This window comes from Maylandia zebra, linkage group LG15 (assembly GCF_041146795.1).
Source record: "Maylandia zebra isolate NMK-2024a linkage group LG15, Mzebra_GT3a, whole genome shotgun sequence".
Lineage (NCBI taxonomy): Eukaryota > Metazoa > Chordata > Actinopteri > Cichliformes > Cichlidae > Maylandia > Maylandia zebra.
The window spans coordinates 40,575,206-40,593,260 of NC_135181.1; the positions used below are offsets into that span (position 1 = coordinate 40,575,206).

General features: G+C 40.9%; 1 protein-coding gene across 2 annotated transcripts; it reads left to right on the top strand.

Annotated features, from left to right (window-relative positions):
* The first annotated feature begins 1,273 nt into the window (after positions 1–1,273).
* On the top strand, positions 1,274–17,544 carry tbc1d23 (TBC1 domain family, member 23). 2 transcript variants are annotated; one of them, XM_076874457.1, is made up of 19 exons: positions 1,274–1,364; positions 2,949–3,060; positions 5,192–5,297; positions 6,554–6,758; positions 6,842–6,965; positions 7,242–7,366; positions 7,444–7,490; positions 7,578–7,681; positions 7,783–7,905; positions 8,019–8,111; positions 8,195–8,365; positions 8,653–8,695; positions 9,086–9,192; positions 9,327–9,469; positions 9,840–9,884; positions 10,597–10,685; positions 10,809–10,944; positions 14,366–14,560; positions 14,671–17,544. In XM_076874457.1, exons 1-19 carry the CDS (start codon positions 1,327–1,329, stop codon positions 14,753–14,755), a joined length of 2,091 nt encoding a protein of 696 aa, XP_076730572.1. In that variant the 5' UTR covers positions 1,274–1,326; the 3' UTR covers positions 14,756–17,544. The 2 variants fall into 2 exon arrangements, with proteins under 2 accessions (XP_076730572.1, XP_076730573.1); XM_076874458.1 differs by lacking the exon at positions 9,840–9,884.
* The last annotated feature ends 511 nt before the right edge of the window (positions 17,545–18,055 follow it).

Sequence of the window (18,055 nt, forward strand, 5' to 3'; positions counted from 1 at the left end):
AAATATTTGGATGTCTGACCACTGACAGCAGCTCCTGGATATCAGGACATCCTACTGATATTACATTGGATTGATAAAAAACATCACTGTGATATTTCCCCAGACAAGATATCCAATTTAACATTTCATTAAGAGCAACTTTCTGTTATTATTCGAGTCAAAATGTGTGATGGTGTTTGCTCTCTAATATGTATTTAAGTATACCAGTAATTATGTGCAGAAATATTTTAGGAACAGCTGTTTGGGAGGTAAGGATATAACAGTGAAGTAGTTTAATACTGACTTATGTTACAAACTCTGTATTAAATTTTCTATATTTCTTTATTGTGTAAAGCTGTGACAGCAACTTTGACAGTTTGCCAAGGATCTGGCTCCAGGTGTTGCAGATGCTGGCAAGAAAAAATATATATCTGTGAATGCATTGCTACTAAAATGAAAAGATGGGCAGCAGAATAAATAATATTTAACTATTAGTTCATTAGAAAAAAGAAATATTCATGTCGTCTGGTCTATATGTATTTGGGCATGACACAATTTTTGTAATTTTGTCTTGAAAATAGGTTTTATTTGCTTTGTTATTTGTTATAGAATAACAAGAGAACAGGCCTCACTTTTCCATGAAACAGAACCTAAGTCGACTGTACAATTACTGCTAATCCTCTGGCAATGGCTTTAATTTACAAACATTTCAAACAAGTCTTGATTGTTCAATTTAAAATCAGCTGTTGTGGTGCACACAAGGAAAACTATTTAAAAAACATGTTTACATTTATAACAATACTTACAACTATAATGTATATGCAAAGACTACCACACAAAATCTAAAAAACAAACTTAAGTTTCCATTTATGATTATCTGAAGTTAGGAAAATTTACATTCAAATAAAAATAACTGTCATTCACACGATCAGAGCCAAATGTATAACCTATTTGCATCGATTGCATATGTTTATGTTTTAAGTGAGATATAAAGAATTTCTGACTCCTGACTTTAGTGATGTGTCCCACACTTTCTCACACAAACACAAACTTTGACCCACGTTTAGGATCGTGTCACTGTGTGTAAATTGTTTCTTCATCACACAGGAAGGTTGTTGGGATTAAACTCTGAGGTCAGCACATGTTGATGATGTTTTCTGTTTTTCTCTGTTTGTTGATCAATTATTAACTTTTAGCGCCCAAAATCAAAGCAAACAAGTAGTTTTCTCATCAGTTTCTTATCGCACTTTGATTTCACTTGTCAATCTCGACCCCTCGTTGTTCGGTGACGTCACCGCGCATAACGCGCGTGTTGACGACATCTGACGTGTCTCCGTCAACACAACAATGGCGGATGCCGTGGAGGAAGCTCTTCGGGGCAGCTGGTGAGACAATTTGTTGTTCAGTCAATATTTTCGGAGCCTTTGTCTCGATTGTCAGACAGTCGCGTCGGATTTCTGTCGCAGATTTCCGTGTAAAGTAACTAAAGATGAGTTTTTGTGTTTAAAATAGTGTTGGAGTTTGGTGACGTTACTGCTTACCAGCTAGCCAGCTACATGACAATTAGCTAACCCGGTTCTGATAAATTAACGGTCGATAAATCTCAGACGGATAAAATAACAGCTCTTAAGTCTGTTCGGTGACGAAGTCTACATTTTTATCGGTTTCTCTGCCTCAGTGGGAAGTTTAGTAGCAATGTTAGCCGGACAGCTAATATTTAGGCGGACAGCCGCTTCCCTTTAATCTACCCCAGCCTCACTCTGTTGTTCCAGTTTTATTTTACTCTGAAATATAGAAAAGAGTTTATAGAAAAGTGCTGGTTATATCTAAAAACTTTTAAAGCAGCTGCCATTAAGATGGTTGGCATCGTGAAAGAGGTCTTCATGTGTCAGATTAAAGGAAAAACCTGAACGATAGACCAGCAGAGAGGGCTCTGGTAGCTCTGTTGGTGTGAATGGTGCGTGTCCATTCAGATCTATCGTGAAATGTTTCTACTTTGTTAAGAAAGACCTCTTCTGTGACACTGCCATTTGTCACAGTGCACGGGTCACTGAGGAGTTCCATGAGTATAAAAGTGACCTGGATTTTATACATATGTATAAATGTGTACATACAATCATCGGAGATTTTGAACAAATGCGTTAGACATTGTTCTTCTCCGGCTTCATCAAAACGTCAGATGAGGAAATATCTAAAAATGGTGTTCATCTCTTTGGAGATTTGGAGAACCAACACACAGATTCACAGGGAAGCTGTGAATGCCCCCTTTTATGATGTTGCTGTATTGTTTTCCTCTTGAGTTTGTCACCTGTCTGTATGCGGAGTTAAATTAACATGTATTTTAAAAAAAAGATTAAGATGTAAATTAAGAGCAATAAACAACACAGGGCATTTAGTAAAAGCTGACATAATTTACATAATTACACAGATGTGAATAATGATTGAGTTAAATATGAAGTTAATAATAATGCATGTTGTTAACCCTGTTGCCTCACAGCGAGAAAGTCATGGATTTGAATCCACCATCTGACCCTGTCTTTCTTTGAGTTTGCATGTTCTCTGTGTGATTACTACTCTCGCTTCACCAGTTAACTGCTGTTTCTAAATTGCCCATAGGTGTAAACATTGTCTGTATGTCTTTGTTAGCCTTGCGACAAACTAGCAACCTGTCTCTTGCTCTGTAACATACACTGCAGCCCCCTCGGGAAGATGGATGTATGAACTTAATAAAACGTAGTGCTGGACAGTACAGCACAATTTTGAAGATTGGCAGTTTTGTCGTTTATAGTGGTATTATTAGTAATAATATTGTTTCTGCATCAGTGAGCCTTTGCATGGGTTTACTCTGAACCTTGGTGTAATAATTTACCTTAAAATGAACTCTTCAAATCTTATGTTTTGTTTTCAGCCTATGAACTTTTATCTTTATATTTTGTGGGATTGTAACTGTGCCGTTCGTTACTCTTCAGGGACCAGGATCTCATTGACGCTCTTGACTCTGGTGGCTCAGACATGGAGATGGAGAGGGGCACCATCCAGGTCCAGGAGCAGTCAGCTGAACACAGGGCCAAGATGTGGAAGGTGAGAACGTTGCAGCAGTTAGATTGTGGTTTCAAACAGTTATTGGACATGTACAACATACTTTGTACGTCTGTGGACAGAAGGCAAGCATTCTTACGTTAAGGTGTGAGTAGACTGGATCATCCCTTATTGGCACACCCAAAGAAAAGACTTCAGTTATGTCTTACATCACATAACAAGAGTCAGTATTGTATGTCAAGCATGTGGATGACAATAATGATGCTACTTATAGGTGACTGACTCGTCTTGGCTTCGCATGCAAAATACCAGCCTGTGAAAAGACACGTCATCGGCTGCACCCAGTTGTAAAGCAGCTTTGAATGGGATGTTTATTGTGTCTGATAATAGGCTGTTTGATAATATCATTAGGAGACCTTTTAGTCACTGTGTAAAGTTCAGAGAGCCTTTAATTTTACACCTCATAAAATTGAATAATTTGGTTTATTATAAAAAAGTTCAAATAATGCTTAAAGTCAAATCAAACACAAAGTGTTTATCAGTGCAGGAGAGCAGATGCAAGATTTCTTTTTTCACTTTAGGAAAACCTTAAAAATGAGAATAAAGTAGGTGTAGTTTTGTTTGTGTCAAATTCTGAAAACATTCGGACCTAAAAGTAAAAATTTGCACTTTGCTCCATTAATCATCGTATAAGTCATAGACTATAAACTGAAATTCACTTGGGCCACACGTGAAATGACAAAAAATATCATGGGCCAGACATTTACATTTGATTGATATGTTATATAATAGTTATTTATTTTTAAAGCTAAGCACTCCATTTACCAAAACAAAGTAATGGATTCTGATTTTAAACAACCTGTTTCACAAGCCTGAATATAACAACTCTGTGGAGTGGGCGTCTGTTTTGTGATAGCACGTCTAAGCCATAATTCCTAGACCTCCTCCTCACCAGTCACTTTCTTTAGCTCCTCCGGGAGTCCTGGGTCTGCCTGAGGGTCATGTCCTAGTTGGACATGCCTAAAACATATGACATGTCCAGGAGGTATCCTGGTCAGATGCCCAGATTACCTCAAAAAGCTCCCCTAGAGCAGGAAAAAAGAAGAAAGCTCATTTCTACCATTTGTATCTGCAGTCTCATTCTGATCATAAGTGAGAGTGGGAACGCAGATTGACCAGTTAATCAACTGCATTCCCTTCATGGTCAGGTTTCTCTTTAACACAACACACTGGTACAACCTTCGCATCAAAGCAGATGCTGCAATCTGGAGCGTTCACTATGGTCTTCTCATTCCTGCAGCTTCAACTTGATAACTCTGTGGTTGTGTGTTTGAAAAAAAAGAAAAGAATGAAAAGTCTGTAATCGTGTGGTTTCCATGTTACAGCCTGGAGGTATGAAAATGACTGCTCATAAAAAATCTAAAGATATCAAATGAACTTTCAAAGTTGTCGGTGAGTAAATATGGCCTCCCTAAGGGAGACATGAAGAAACGTATCTTTATCACTTTGTTACTTTTCAAAACAAAAACAATTATTTGCTTTAGCTGCGTGCCACGTTCATTGAGATCTGGAGCCTGTTTTACCTGTTCATCGCTCTGCAGCTGTACTGGGGTAAACTGGAGCAGCGGTCTCCAACCTTTTTTGTGCCACGGACCGGTTTATGCCCGACAATATTTTCACAGACCGGCCTTTAAGGTGTCGCGGATAAATACAACAAAATAAAACTAGTACCGGTACCGAAAAAAAGAAGATTTATTCATAACACACGTGAAAAGGCCCAGGAAAACCGAGTTAACGATAAAAACGATAACAAAATAACGCTGAAAACCGATAAAAACCCTGAAAACCAGACATTTCACACCTGAGCCTCAACTCTCGCGGCCCGGTACCAAACGACTCACGGACCGGTACCGGTCCAAGGCCCGGGGGTTGGGGACCGCTGAACTAGAGGGTGCAGAGATTTTTTTTTTAAATTAATTTCGTTTTTTTTCTCTCAAAATGTTCCAAAAATAATATCAGCAGCTTCTACAGTATTTTCTTCATGTGTATGAATTTGTTGTCCATCAGTGCAGTGAGATTTTGGCCACTTATAGCAGATCAGTCTTTATTTCCTGAATGTCAGGTCTCCTTTTCTCCCCGTGCTCAGCACTGAATCCTTGTTTTGTTTTTGCAGATTGCTCTCAATGTCTCCGGAAAAGGCGACAGCCTGGCTTCCTGGGACGGTGTCCTCGATTTACCAGAACAGAAGCTCATTCATAACCGGAGTCAGCAGCTGATCGGTGAGTAAATGTCGGTGCCTCTGAATACGTTGACACAGTCCTGACTTTTGGATTTGCAGTGAGTTTCTCAAGTGTTTTCTGGCACATCCAACTTGAGAATAAATTTTTAGTTCAGTAAAAGTCAGTGCATTATTTGTGTCAGGAATTTTGCTCTATTTTGTTTTTTGGCTCCATATCTCAACATTTAAGATCCACTGGGTTTGGCTGGTGAGGTTAAGGGGCTAAAATTCAAGAAAAAAAAATTATAGGCTGTTTGAGTTTAAAGTTGGATATTTGTGGGGGAAAAACAAGCTCGGCTTAGATGAGATTTATTTTTAAAATTAGGGATAAAATTCACATATTTGAACTCTTTGGATTATTAACTCATAAAGCATGTTAGGTCTTATCTTTAAGTCAGAAAAGAAACTAAAAGCTCATTTTCATTAAATAGAGTTGCTCTGGACTAATAGCACTGGTCTCTGTGTGCAGCTGGCTCTGAGACGACCGTCTACAAAACACAAAGTATTTAGTAATAACATCGATCTGCTGTTTGCAGTTTATCTTATTGCAACTCTTGTCTGATATGATGCGCTGCTAATGGGCTGAATATGAGAGTTTGTGCCTGTGTGATGTTGGTGATCTACTGCTAAGACTTCTGAAGCCCTGATGATCCTCCAGAAATGTTATGTTTGGTTTAAAAATACTTTCTTTAAAGGTTTAAATCTTCTCCCTAATCTCAGTTTCCTATCATGTTCCTGTGAGTTTCCGATGCTGGTGTGGGAGGATACTAACGCTTCCTTGTTGTGGTAGCATTGTCCGCCCTCCATAATGCAAAAACGCCTCAGTGGAGCAGCACTCTTGCTGCTGAAGAGATGCAGAGGAGTTTATTTACCACTTCCTACATTAGATAGAAAAAACGGGGAGTTATACCATCGGGGTAGCCTCGTGAATCATCTAGCCTGCTCTAACTTTGTACTTTTTTCCCTTCTTGTTCAGTAGAATAGCTCCCCTCCCCTCCAGTCTTTGTCACACCCTCCTCTAATTTGAAATTCAAACCAAAAGTCCCGTCATTTATTTAAAGGAGTACGGAGCTGTGAGCATGAACGGCTGTCACAAGTTTAGATAATATGCTGACGTGAAACTATGGGGAGAGATTCAATTGAATAGAAATCTGATAATAATGACATCATTTAATGCATCAATAGGAAAAAAAAAACTTGACCTATTTGGAAAAGATAACTAAAACTGCCGACCCCCTCCGTGTGTCCCATGTTTAGACCAGCTGGCAGTGTCAGAGGAAGAGAGGAGTGAAATGGTGTCCGACGTTGAGTCAGTCATCACTTTCTACTGCAAGTCGCGTAACATCACTTTCACCCCTGAGCTCAGCTGGCCGCACCTGCTCAAACCGCTGCTGGGGCTTCATCTACCCCGGAGCGACCTCTACAACTGCTTCTATGCTATCATGAACAAATACATCCCTCGGTGAGTCATCTCAGCCTCCTTGTCCCCTTCACCCCACTCACACAGACCCGCAGGCTTTGACTGTAAAAGCTTTCCCGTTTCAGGGACTGTGTGCCCAAAGGCCGACCCTTCCACCTGTACAGACTACTGCTGCAGTATCACGAGCCAGAGCTGTGCTCGTTCTTGGACACCAAAAAGATCACACCAGACTCCTATGCCATCAACTGGGTATGTTGCCTCATGTTAAATAAGTTTTACAACATTTTTGCCCCATTTCAGAAAAAGATTCAGTCAAAAACAATTAACGGCATACAGCTTCAATTTTGGTGAAATAAAAGTTGGTACCAGCATTTTTACCCCTGCAGAAGTGATATTCGTTCACATACATTTACTCCATATTTTTTCATCAGCTATTCTCCACCTGTGCAGCTCTAGAGCTCAAGTAACACTGCTCTTCATGTGGCCATGGCAAACGATGCGTCTGTGTTTGTCTCTGTTCCACAGCTGGGTAGTCTGTTTTCAAGCCACTGCCTTCCTGAAGTTACCCAGACATTGTGGGACTCGTACCTCCAGCAGGCGGACCCTTTTCTCATCTTCTTTCTCATGCTTATCATCCTCGTCAATGCCAAGTATGCAGCCAGAAAGATAATCCAGCTCGTGGCTGTTTGTGCCAGCTCTGAAAGTTTGTTTTTGTTTGTATCCTCAGAGAGACCATACTTACACAAGAGGGAGAAAGCAAAGAGGACATTATCAGTGAGTTTGTTCCTCTCTTCTCATTTGTACAGTTTTTGAACGTCTTTTTAATGTAATTAAATGTGGGGAAAAAAAATGTCATCCCAGAAATGCTGGAAGCGTCTCCTTCTCTCCTGGAGTCTGAGGACATTGAAGACTTGTTTTCACTGGCCCAGTATTACCAGAGCAAAACCCCTCTGTCGCTCAGAAAGGTGAAGCAAATAAAAACTGAGCAGTGCTGAATATAAACAAAGAGACAACGGCAGCATCTAAAAAAACCTCATTGTTTGTTTCCCTTTGTCTGTTTCTGTAGATGAATCAGAATCTGTTTGGTAGCAGTTTGGTGGCTCTCAAAGAGGAGGACACTGACCTCAGTCAGGCATTGTGCCTCCCTGTGTCTGTCCCTGAAATCCTGCAGGCAAACCAGCTGCAGCAGGTCAGTGACACTTTGAGTGGGAAATTATTAACTGTTCTCAAGTTTGCCCTGTGAGTTTAAGGAAGAAAGAGGATGTGAGGAAACTGGACTTTTTCTTTTTTTTTTTTTTTTAGGATGGGGTACGTTTCTTCGTGGTGGATTGCCGGCCTGCAGAGCAGTACAATGCTGGCCATCTGTCCACAGCCTTCCACCTGGACTCAGACCTGGTGAGGGACAGGGGCTTTAGGGATTTGTTGAAAAATATATTTGCAGTAAACGAATATAAAACAAGCTTTATGTCTTCTTACAGATGCTCCAGAACCCATCTGAGTTTGCACTCTCTGTGAAGTCCCTCCTGGAGACACAGAAGCAGTCTTTAGAGTCGGGGTCCATCGCCAGCGGAGAGCACCTGTGCTTCATGGGCAGCGGGAGAGAAGAGGAAGACATGTACATGAACATGGTGTTGGCACATTTCCTGCAGGTGAGCTGTGAAAGCGGGATCCATATATAACGATTACAAACGTTTCCTTTAGATTTTTTCAAACTGTCAAAATCTCTGTTTGCTTATAAAATAAAATAAACGAAGCAGAAGCAGGAAAGTCATTATAATTCATGCTTTAAAAAAAGTAGTAATCACTGGAAGTTTTAACTGGAAAAATGAGAATTGTGTGACCTTGTTTGGCAAAACAAATGATTTTGTGATCTTTGTGTTGCAATATTATGGATGATATTCTAGCAGATCGGCTAATTTCAAGCTTTCTGTTACAGAAAAACAAAGAGTATGTCAGCATCGCAAAAGGAGGTTTTATGGGTGAGTAGGAAAATGACAATACTGACAAGCACATTAGTCTGCATACACACAGAGAAGTAATATGAACATGGAGAGGCCTATTTTTGCGTGTATGTGTAAGTTATAGTTTTTGTAATGGTTACATCGGTGAGGTGATGCAGCAGTGGCTGTCAGTGATTTGTCAGGATCTTGTTTGGACAAATCCATCATCATTTTTTAGCATGAAATAAAGTTAAAATACTATATTCATTTCTTGTACATATATGTATGTATATAGGGTAGATAGATAGAGAGAGATATGTTTCTGAGAAACTTGTACACATCCACATTTTTATATATCTGTCTTTTGGTCACAACTGCAGTACAGAAAATTGTGAAAGCTAAAATTCACAGAGACACGTGTACTTCCAGCTCTTCAGCAGCACCTGGTAGACATGAACGTCGAGGGGCTTGACTCCTCGTACGTCCACTGGATCGTCAGCACATCTGGATCTCACAGCAGCCTCAGCTCAGCTGATGTAAGAAGTCAGGGGAGCCAGCCAACCCCCTTTATCATAAAGGACATAAACATCACAATATGCTCCACACTGGAGGTGTTAAGAGAGATCTTCTGTCTGATGGCACGGATTGTTACATTTTTCCATGAATACAGGGAGAGTCTCTGAGCGGCCCTGGAGACAGCAAAGGTGTGAAGTCCCTGGTCAACAAAATGACATTTGCTCTCAAGTCCAAGTCGGTCAATGTTAAGGAGAAGATGATCAGCTTCATTGAGAATACCTCTGCCCCCGTCGACAGGTGAGAAACTAGTTCCTCAAAACATTCACCACTGAAGCTCACACTGCAACACACACTCTCAATTTTCTGTGTAAATCATACAGTTCGCTACAATAACAGAATGCAAATTAATATTATAACACTGAAAAAAAATCAAGTTTGTGATTCTTCTCACATATCAAATACTAAAAACCAAAGTACCAGAGCGCCTTCTGAGAGCCAACTGATCCCTCTTCAGATGAAATTCTACCAGAACAGTTCAAATTTACCGTTTTTTGACATCCTGCTAGTTTGGGTTTAGTGCATATTTACACCTGACTGAAAACACCATATTTGCTTTTCCATATTTCCTGTCATGAAATTAAGTTCCTTGTGCCTTATCCCATAATAGAATATCTTTCAATCTACCCTGGCCAGAGAAGGTGATTCCAGATCGGTAAGAGCTCCCAAACATCCAGATGTTTATCACTGGCATGCCCACTGGCTGTAGACCCGCACCACTCCCAGGATGTTTGGAGACTTTTAACGCATGCTTAGTATCAGCATCTCCGCCTACACCTGCCTACACTCATGTAACAACACCACACGTTCCCATACAGTACGGGCAGCAGGCTGTCTATGAGATACCGTTTCTTAGAATTTCTCTTCATGCTTTCACTAACAACATAAAACTGCTGTTTTGTCTGCACTGTCGGAGCTGCTCCAGCCTTTTAGGAAGCATTGAGTCATCTTTACATCCACAAGGTCGTCGTTTTCTAGTCTAACTCACCGAGGCCTTTGACTTCACCTTTGTTTGCTTGGAGATGCACTGAAAAGTCTGTCTTTCCATTTCATTATAGTTCTTTCAGATGATAGTCAGGGCTATGCAAAACCATAAAATAAACTATAATTTGCTTTAAATAGCCCTGAATATCATACAACCACTAATCTGTAACCCAGATGTCGAGCTAGAAATGTCTCGTTTAACCTCTTCCTTTTTGTATTTAACAGCACAACCTGTGGCAGTAGTGGGCTAATATTTTTTTTTACTGCAGGCTGGAGGTCTTCATGCCATTGATGTTTGTGTGCAAACTGTTTAATGCACTTAATGTATAATTATCTAGTGTGACTATAATGCTCTGACCTGCCTTGTTGCCCTCTGTAATCAGGCATGTGAGCAGCAGCGACCGCGTCGGCAAACCTTACCGGGGAGTGAAGCCTGTGTTCAGTATTGCTGATGAAGAAGAGTACGATACAGGTAAAATTACAGCTAACACAGATTACAATTAGAAGAGGGTATTATTTTGTGAAATATTTAAGCATTGTGAGGGCTTTTATTTTGAAGAACAAAATGATTACTTCCATCTGATCTTCCTGCCAGATGAGATAGACAGTTCCTCCATATCTGATGATGACCGGAAGGAGATTGTCAACATTCAGACCTGGATAAACAAACCTGATGTAAAACATCATATTCCATGTAACGAGGTGAAAGAAACGGGTCACATGTTCCCCAGGTAAGCTGTCAGTTTTGTTTAGGAAACGTTTTAAATGAGTACAGTGACCTTGAAGCATATTGCATGGCAGCCATAATAAGGGCAGGTTGAAGTCTTTAAATACTAAGGTAAGGTGCTTCACTGCTTCCTGAACATAGTTCCTGATTTTCAGAGGCTCCAAATTAATTGAACAAGCTAACATACGTTTAAATACAAGGATTGTTTTTAATAGTTGGATAAAGTCTGGAACCCATGAACATCAATAAATCCTGTGTTTCCTCTGCCACGCCTACCGCGTCTGCCTTCACTTGCTGCTTGTTTATGGGACTTTCTGCTTTCAGTTTTATCTTCAGTAACTGAAAAGAGATCACGTGACTGACTTGGCCATTTCTTTTCCTTCAGAAACTCTTGGGTTGGCTTTGCAGGAAGCTTTGGATCATTATCCATCTGCGCTATAAAATACCATCCCACATGTCTTGCTGCATTTGACTAAATTTGACAGCATTAATCGATAGGGCTGTTCGATATAACGATATATATCGGACGACGATATAAAAACGTCTATCGTTTCATTTTACGCTATCGTTTGTTTCGTGGTGTCGCAAAATAAACTGTTTACAGCAATATTTGTCATGGTTCTGATGGTCACTGTAGTGGCTATATTAATTTCTTAAAGTTCTCTCTTTCTCTTATATTTTATATAACCACACTGCTGACGGACAAGCGCCTGTTTTTATGCGTTGTCCTTAGCAACAACGACGGTAACACCTTCGCGTGTCCGCTTGTTTATGTTCCACGTAAACCTTTCACAATAAAGCTCAAGATCCCGTTGAGACTTTTCAAAATAAACTGAATCACATGAAAGAGCAGATTATTTACGGATGAGAAGTAAAAAAGAGCCGCCAGGTGCTAAAAAATAAACCTTAGACTCAAACGTTAGAACAGGCTTCTCCCCGCAGCACGCCGTGTAATAAATACTCACAAAGAAAATGGCGGCCGTTAAAACTTATGTCTAAAAATGTATCGTTTCATGCATCGGTTAAAACACTCGACTCCAGCTACATGACGCGCAGCTGGAAACACTTCACACAAGTCGAGCTGCCCGAGATTCACAGACTTTACAGAAAATGTTACATTTTTGTGATTTATATCGTTATCGGACGATAGATGTCTGATATCGGGATATGAGGTTTTGGTCGTATTGCACAGCCCTATTAATCGACTGAATATTAAGAAACTCATTGCAAGTGTCCTGGGAACTCTCAGGATTTTCAAAGTAAAGTGTATGTCTTTGCAAGAAGAGGAGAAAATGTGAATGACTAACATTTCTTGATAATTTAATTTTCTTCACTGAAATCGTGATGCTTCCCATTGAGGTGAAAGTATGTTTTTGGCTTCTTGAGCACAGTTTTTGACATCCTTCCCTGGGTGTCAAAATTCAAATTTTATTTGTCACGTACAGTCATACACAGTACGATATGCAGTGAAATGCTTACACAACTGCTCGTGACCTAAAGAAAAATGAAAAGGCTATGAATAAGATAGGAAATAAATATGAAAATTAAAAAGGGTAAATTTAACTAGGAAGGAATAAAATAAGATAAAATATATAAATTAAAGTTGAAAATAAAATAACTGTACAACAAAATACACAGTATAGAAATATATAAGAATGTATGAAGAAATATAAAAAAAACCAAAAAACACCCAGCACGCCCTTGCGGGCGGTTTATCCTTCAAGCTCGGGTCCTCTACCAGAGGCCTGGGAGCTTGAGGGTCCTGCGCAGTATCTTAGCTGTTCCCAGGACTGCGCTCTTCTGGACAGAGATCTCCGATGTTGTTCCCGGGATCTGCTGGAGCCACTCGCCTAGCTTGGGAGTCACCGCACCTAGTGCTCCGATTACCACGGGGACCACCGTTACCTTCACCCTCCACATCCTCTCGAGCTCTTCTCTGAGCCCTTGGTATTTCTCCAGCTTCTCGTGTTCCTTCTTCCTGATATTGCTGTCATTCGGAACCGCTACATCGATCACTACGGCTGTCTTCTTCTGTTTGTCTACCACCACTATGTCCGGTTGGTTAGCCACCACCATTTTGTCCGTCTGTATCTGGAAGTCCCACAGGATCTTAGCTCGGTCATTCTCCACCACCCTTGGGGGCATCTCCCATTTTGACCTCGGGACTTCCAGGTTATACTCGGCACAGATGTTCCTGTACACTATGCCGGCCACTTGGTTATGGCGTTCCATGTATGCCTTGCCTGCTAGCATCTTGCACCCTGCTGTTATGTGCTGGATTGTCTCTGGGGCATCTTTACACAGCCTGCACCTGGGGTCTTGCCTGGTGTGATAGACCCCAGCCTCTATGGATCTTGTACTCAGAGCTTGTTCTTGTGCTGCCATGATTAGTGCCTCTGTGCTGTCTTTCAGTCCAGCTTTGTCCAGCCACTGGTACCTATCACCTCCTCTATCTGCCGGTGGTACATACCGTGCAGGGGCCTGTCCTTCCATGATGGTTCCTCGTCTCCCTCCTCTTTCTTGGGTTTCTGCTGCCTGAGGTATTCACTGAGCACTCGGTCAGTTGGGGCCATCTTTGTGATGTATTCGTGGATGTTCGTTGTCTCATCCTGGACTGTGGTGCTGACACTCACCAGTCCCCGGCCCCCTTCCTTCCGCTTAGCGTACAGCCTCAGGGTGCTGGACTTGGGGTGAAACCCTCCATGCATGGTAAGGAGCTTTCTGTCTTTATGTCAGTGGCTTCTATCTCCTCCTTTGGCCAGCCTATTACCCCAGCAGGGTACCTGATCACAGCTTTTCTAGCGGCCTCTTCATGGTTCCCATTCGCCTGCGGGATCCCCAGGTACTGGCGAATACGAATGAAAAAAAATAATATATATATATATATATATATATATATATATATATATATATATATATATATATATATATATATATATATATATATATATATAAATAAATATAAAAAACACAATAACAGCAGCTGTGCAAGTATTAAATGGACGTGAAGAAATAATGTCCATGTTGTGCAATCCACATTATGTCTTGTGCAGTGCAAATATGCTTAAAGTGATTTAAGTGATGAAGTGAAAACAATGTCCAGAAAGTCCAGTGTGTGTGTAAGAACCATATGTGTGGGTCAGTACTGTGTGGTGGTGTGATTGAGAGACCGTATCGCCTGCGGGAAGAAGCTCCTCCTCAGTCTCTCTGTGTTGGTCTTCAGGGAGCGGAATCGCTTTCCTGACCTCAGCAGAGAGAACAGTCTGTTGTTGGGATGGCTGAGGTCCTTCACCATCTTCCTGGCCTTGGTCCAAGGGTGGACGAGTTTGGCTTCGATGTGCAATGAGAAACGAATAAACAAGCAAGCGCTGCGGCCACTTATTAAACATTAACTCCTAACACTGATTCTTCTTTTGTGTTTCCAGTCATTTGTTGATCACAGCCACTCACATGTACTGCCTGAGGGAGATCGCCACAAGGAAGGGCTTTGCTTACATCCAGTCCAGACAAGCGCTGAACTCAGTGGTGAAGATCACATCCAAAAAGAAGCACCCAGAGCTGATCACGTTCAAGTTTGGAACCAACAATTCAGCTGGAGTGGAGATTTCAGTGGTTGAGAGGTGCTTGTCTGCACGCAGATGAAAAACTAATCAGACATGAATTTTAAAGTAGTGGCTTTACGATTTATTAACATTTTCCCTTTCAGCTAATGTCTTTTTCTCTGTCTCAGATATTTGATTCCCAATGCGGGCGATGCCACGAAGGTCATCAAGCAGCAGATCATGAAAGTCCTGGATGCCCTGGAGAGCTCATAAATGGTGGTGGTGAGCTCGTTTTGGGAGATTAATACAAACTGTAGGAAGAGGCTCCGCCGGTGAAATCTACTCTCCCTCCTGGACAGATCCCAGTGCAGTGTTGACTGTGAAGCCCCGTGTGTCTGTCTTTGGGACATGTGGGCACACTGCTGACTGCAGACCTGTGAGCCAGGCTGCGAGTGTTGAAATATTTAGGTGCTCCGCTGTCATCCAACCATTATATTATACTTATTTAAAAAGAAATATTGGTTGTAGTGTATGTTCTTCTCTACTGTTAGTATAAAAGGGGATCTCATTACAGAGGAGCTCCACTCTGATGAGTTCCCGCTGGCCTTAACGTAGCGTACTGACCGACCAGTGGCGAACTTCTTTCATCCACACGTGACTGACCTTTTCTTTTCCACCTGAGCATTTTGATGATGACCCATTCTTTTGATGTGAGCAGTATTGAGTTTCTCGTAACATGTTGCGTAGATTTAACGATCATCTGGTCAGCATGAGTCAGCCAGCTCGGACATAACGATGCACACCCCCACCCCAGAAAAGCAGTACTGGCACATGAAGCAGATTTCCTACTGCAGTAACTGTTTTTGATAACTTTACTTTTCCAGCAGGCAGCCTTAAATATAAACTATTTGGCAGTTAGTTTATAAATATGTAATGTGTATATATATATTGTGTAAACTGCTCTGTATACAGACCTTTGCAATGTCATTTTGAAAGCATATCCTGAGAGAATATGCAGTGAAACTTGTAAACTTTGCCAGGTTTGAAGTTCCCCTTCTTTCTGATTTTCTGGTTTTATGAAAATTGATTAACCTCATCTCATAGCAGTCTGATGTAGCTCCCAGAAAGCCTTTCTGGACTACATTATGAGCACCTCAGTATTTTCTCGTCCCAGTCAGATTCACCATGTGAATGACATCCCCCGCTCCCCCGATGAGTAAATTATATCCAGAAGGCTGAAACATTAGGGAGAATGAAAACATCACACTAACGAGCTGCAGAGGTTTGAAAGGAATGGACCTGATATGCTCATTTGCAGCTCTATTTTTATTTTTGGATTCAACTAGAGTAGCTTTGCATGACTGGCAGTGCAGAATAATCCTTATTTATGTTGTCCTCCAGCTTCAGTTCATCTGTTGTCTAAAGTTCCTCCTCTTTTAAGGCAACTTGTATTCTGATTGGCCCCCGAACAGCACTGATGTGATCTCTTTGACATCATACAAGTCAAAGTGTGTAACCCCGAGCCCTGAGAGCAGTCGGAAGTCTGAGCTTGGGCTTATGGGGATTACGCGGACATAGCTGATGTGATTATTTGAAAGTGTGGCCATGTTTCATATGTTTAGTATTCGTGTATGACAGGAAATAAGTAAAAGCATATGAAGTCCACTTTAAAGACGGTTTTCACGGTGCACAAAAAGCTGATCTCATTTCTGACCCACATGAACAACTTTTCTGTCCACACAGAATAGAAGAGCAGCACAGGTGGTTCTCAAACTGTGGTGCACAGATCCACAGGTGATTATGACCAGGGGGGAAACATGGGGTTAATCCACCGTGGATGAGTATGATTTTTTTTTTTGAAAGTACAAAAGTAGACAAGAGTTTGGTGTGGTTGTGGTGACATTTATTTCACTAAAATTCAGATTAGATTTTTTTTTATTGCTATTGATCGTCTCATGTTTTTGAGTGGCAGGCGTGCTACAAAAAGTTTGAGAACCGCTGATGTGAAGTTATCACGACTACACTGATAAATGGGCCGCTGTTGACTTCTGATGGATGTTTCCCACTTACAGGCCCCAGTGTTCATCTGTGCTGTCACAGGATTTTTCGTGCTGACTTAATTTCCAAAGTGATGAAAAGCTTTAAAAAAATAAAAATTATTTTTACAGGGTGAAGATTTGTTTCCCTGGGAAAAAGGCAACATAAGAGGAAAAAGAAAAACGTCATCTATCAGCCAAATTTTTTTGTAACATCAGTATCCAATTTCATAATCGGTGCATCCATATTTATATATAAATATATATCTCTGTCTGTCTCATGTATTAGCTAAAACCATATACTGTGTTAAGCAGTCTGCAGTCCATACTGAGCAGTTTCAGTTTGCTTGCCACTGTTGCCTTCGGCCTCATGCCTGTGACGTGCGATATGGGCACCAGCAGTGGCGTGAAGATCCTCTAAAATCGCGGTTCTGTTCGTAGAGCGGTGGTGTTTAAGGTTCGGCTGAACGGTTTTATTTTGCATGCTTTAACAGCTCCACATGGGTGTCACACTAATGTGCGATTGGTCTGTTTCAGAATTGCCACGCCCCCCTCGATCGCCGTATCTTATTCTTTAGTCATGAAATCTGCTTGGACTCATTCTTGCTTTCTTCCTGCTTATTTATTTGCTTTGAAGTCTAGTTGTGTGTTCAGCCTCCCACAGAGACCTCCAGTGTGACAGTTGCAGTTTAAACTTCAGCCCAGAGGGCATTGGCCCCTTTCTCAGACTGAAAAGCACATTTAAACTATGAGCAAAGTAGAATTCAAGACAAAATCTGTTCCCGACCCTCCCTCCAGTCTGAAGCATTCCTGTGTAATCCATGCGTTGTTGTGCTTTTCTGATATTTTCCCATTGACTGGAACATCCTCGACTGGGAGTCTTTACATTCTCTGTAACATCACTGGATCAGGCTGTCAACCACTAGTCCAGAATGCAACATGTCTCAAATGTAATTTGCACCTTACTGTACTGCTGTTATTTTCTAAGCATTTCTGTTTTTAATAAATGGAGATTATTTGACTGCACGTTTGGACACACTCATTGTGAAACAGCATTTGACATGCAGTTGTGACCAAAGGTTTTTGGACATTAACTTTAATTTTTTCTGTACAGCAAAGTGGATTGTAAACAAGATGTGATTGAAGTGAAACTCTCAGCCTTAATTCAAGGCTTTAACAAAAGTATTGCAAAATAAAATATTAAACTACAGCCTTAAGATGAACAGTATCAAGTAGAAAGTACGTTATTTGCATTGAAAATATTGTCCAATAGAAGTAGAAGGTAATGTAATGTGAAATTACTTAAAGTACAAATACAATGAAACATTAAAAGTTTGTAAGCATGTATACTAAATTACCTTTCTCCGTGAGTCCTGCCTGTGCTGACTTTGTAAGACGTTGGTAAGTCAGTAAGACAGCAGGGGTGGGTGGTATGACCCCATGCCACCCCTCTGGACACGCCCCTGTTCTAACAACCTGGAGGAAAATTTCTCATCCTAATTTTTTTTGCTGTTTAAATCTTTGACTAAAAATTATT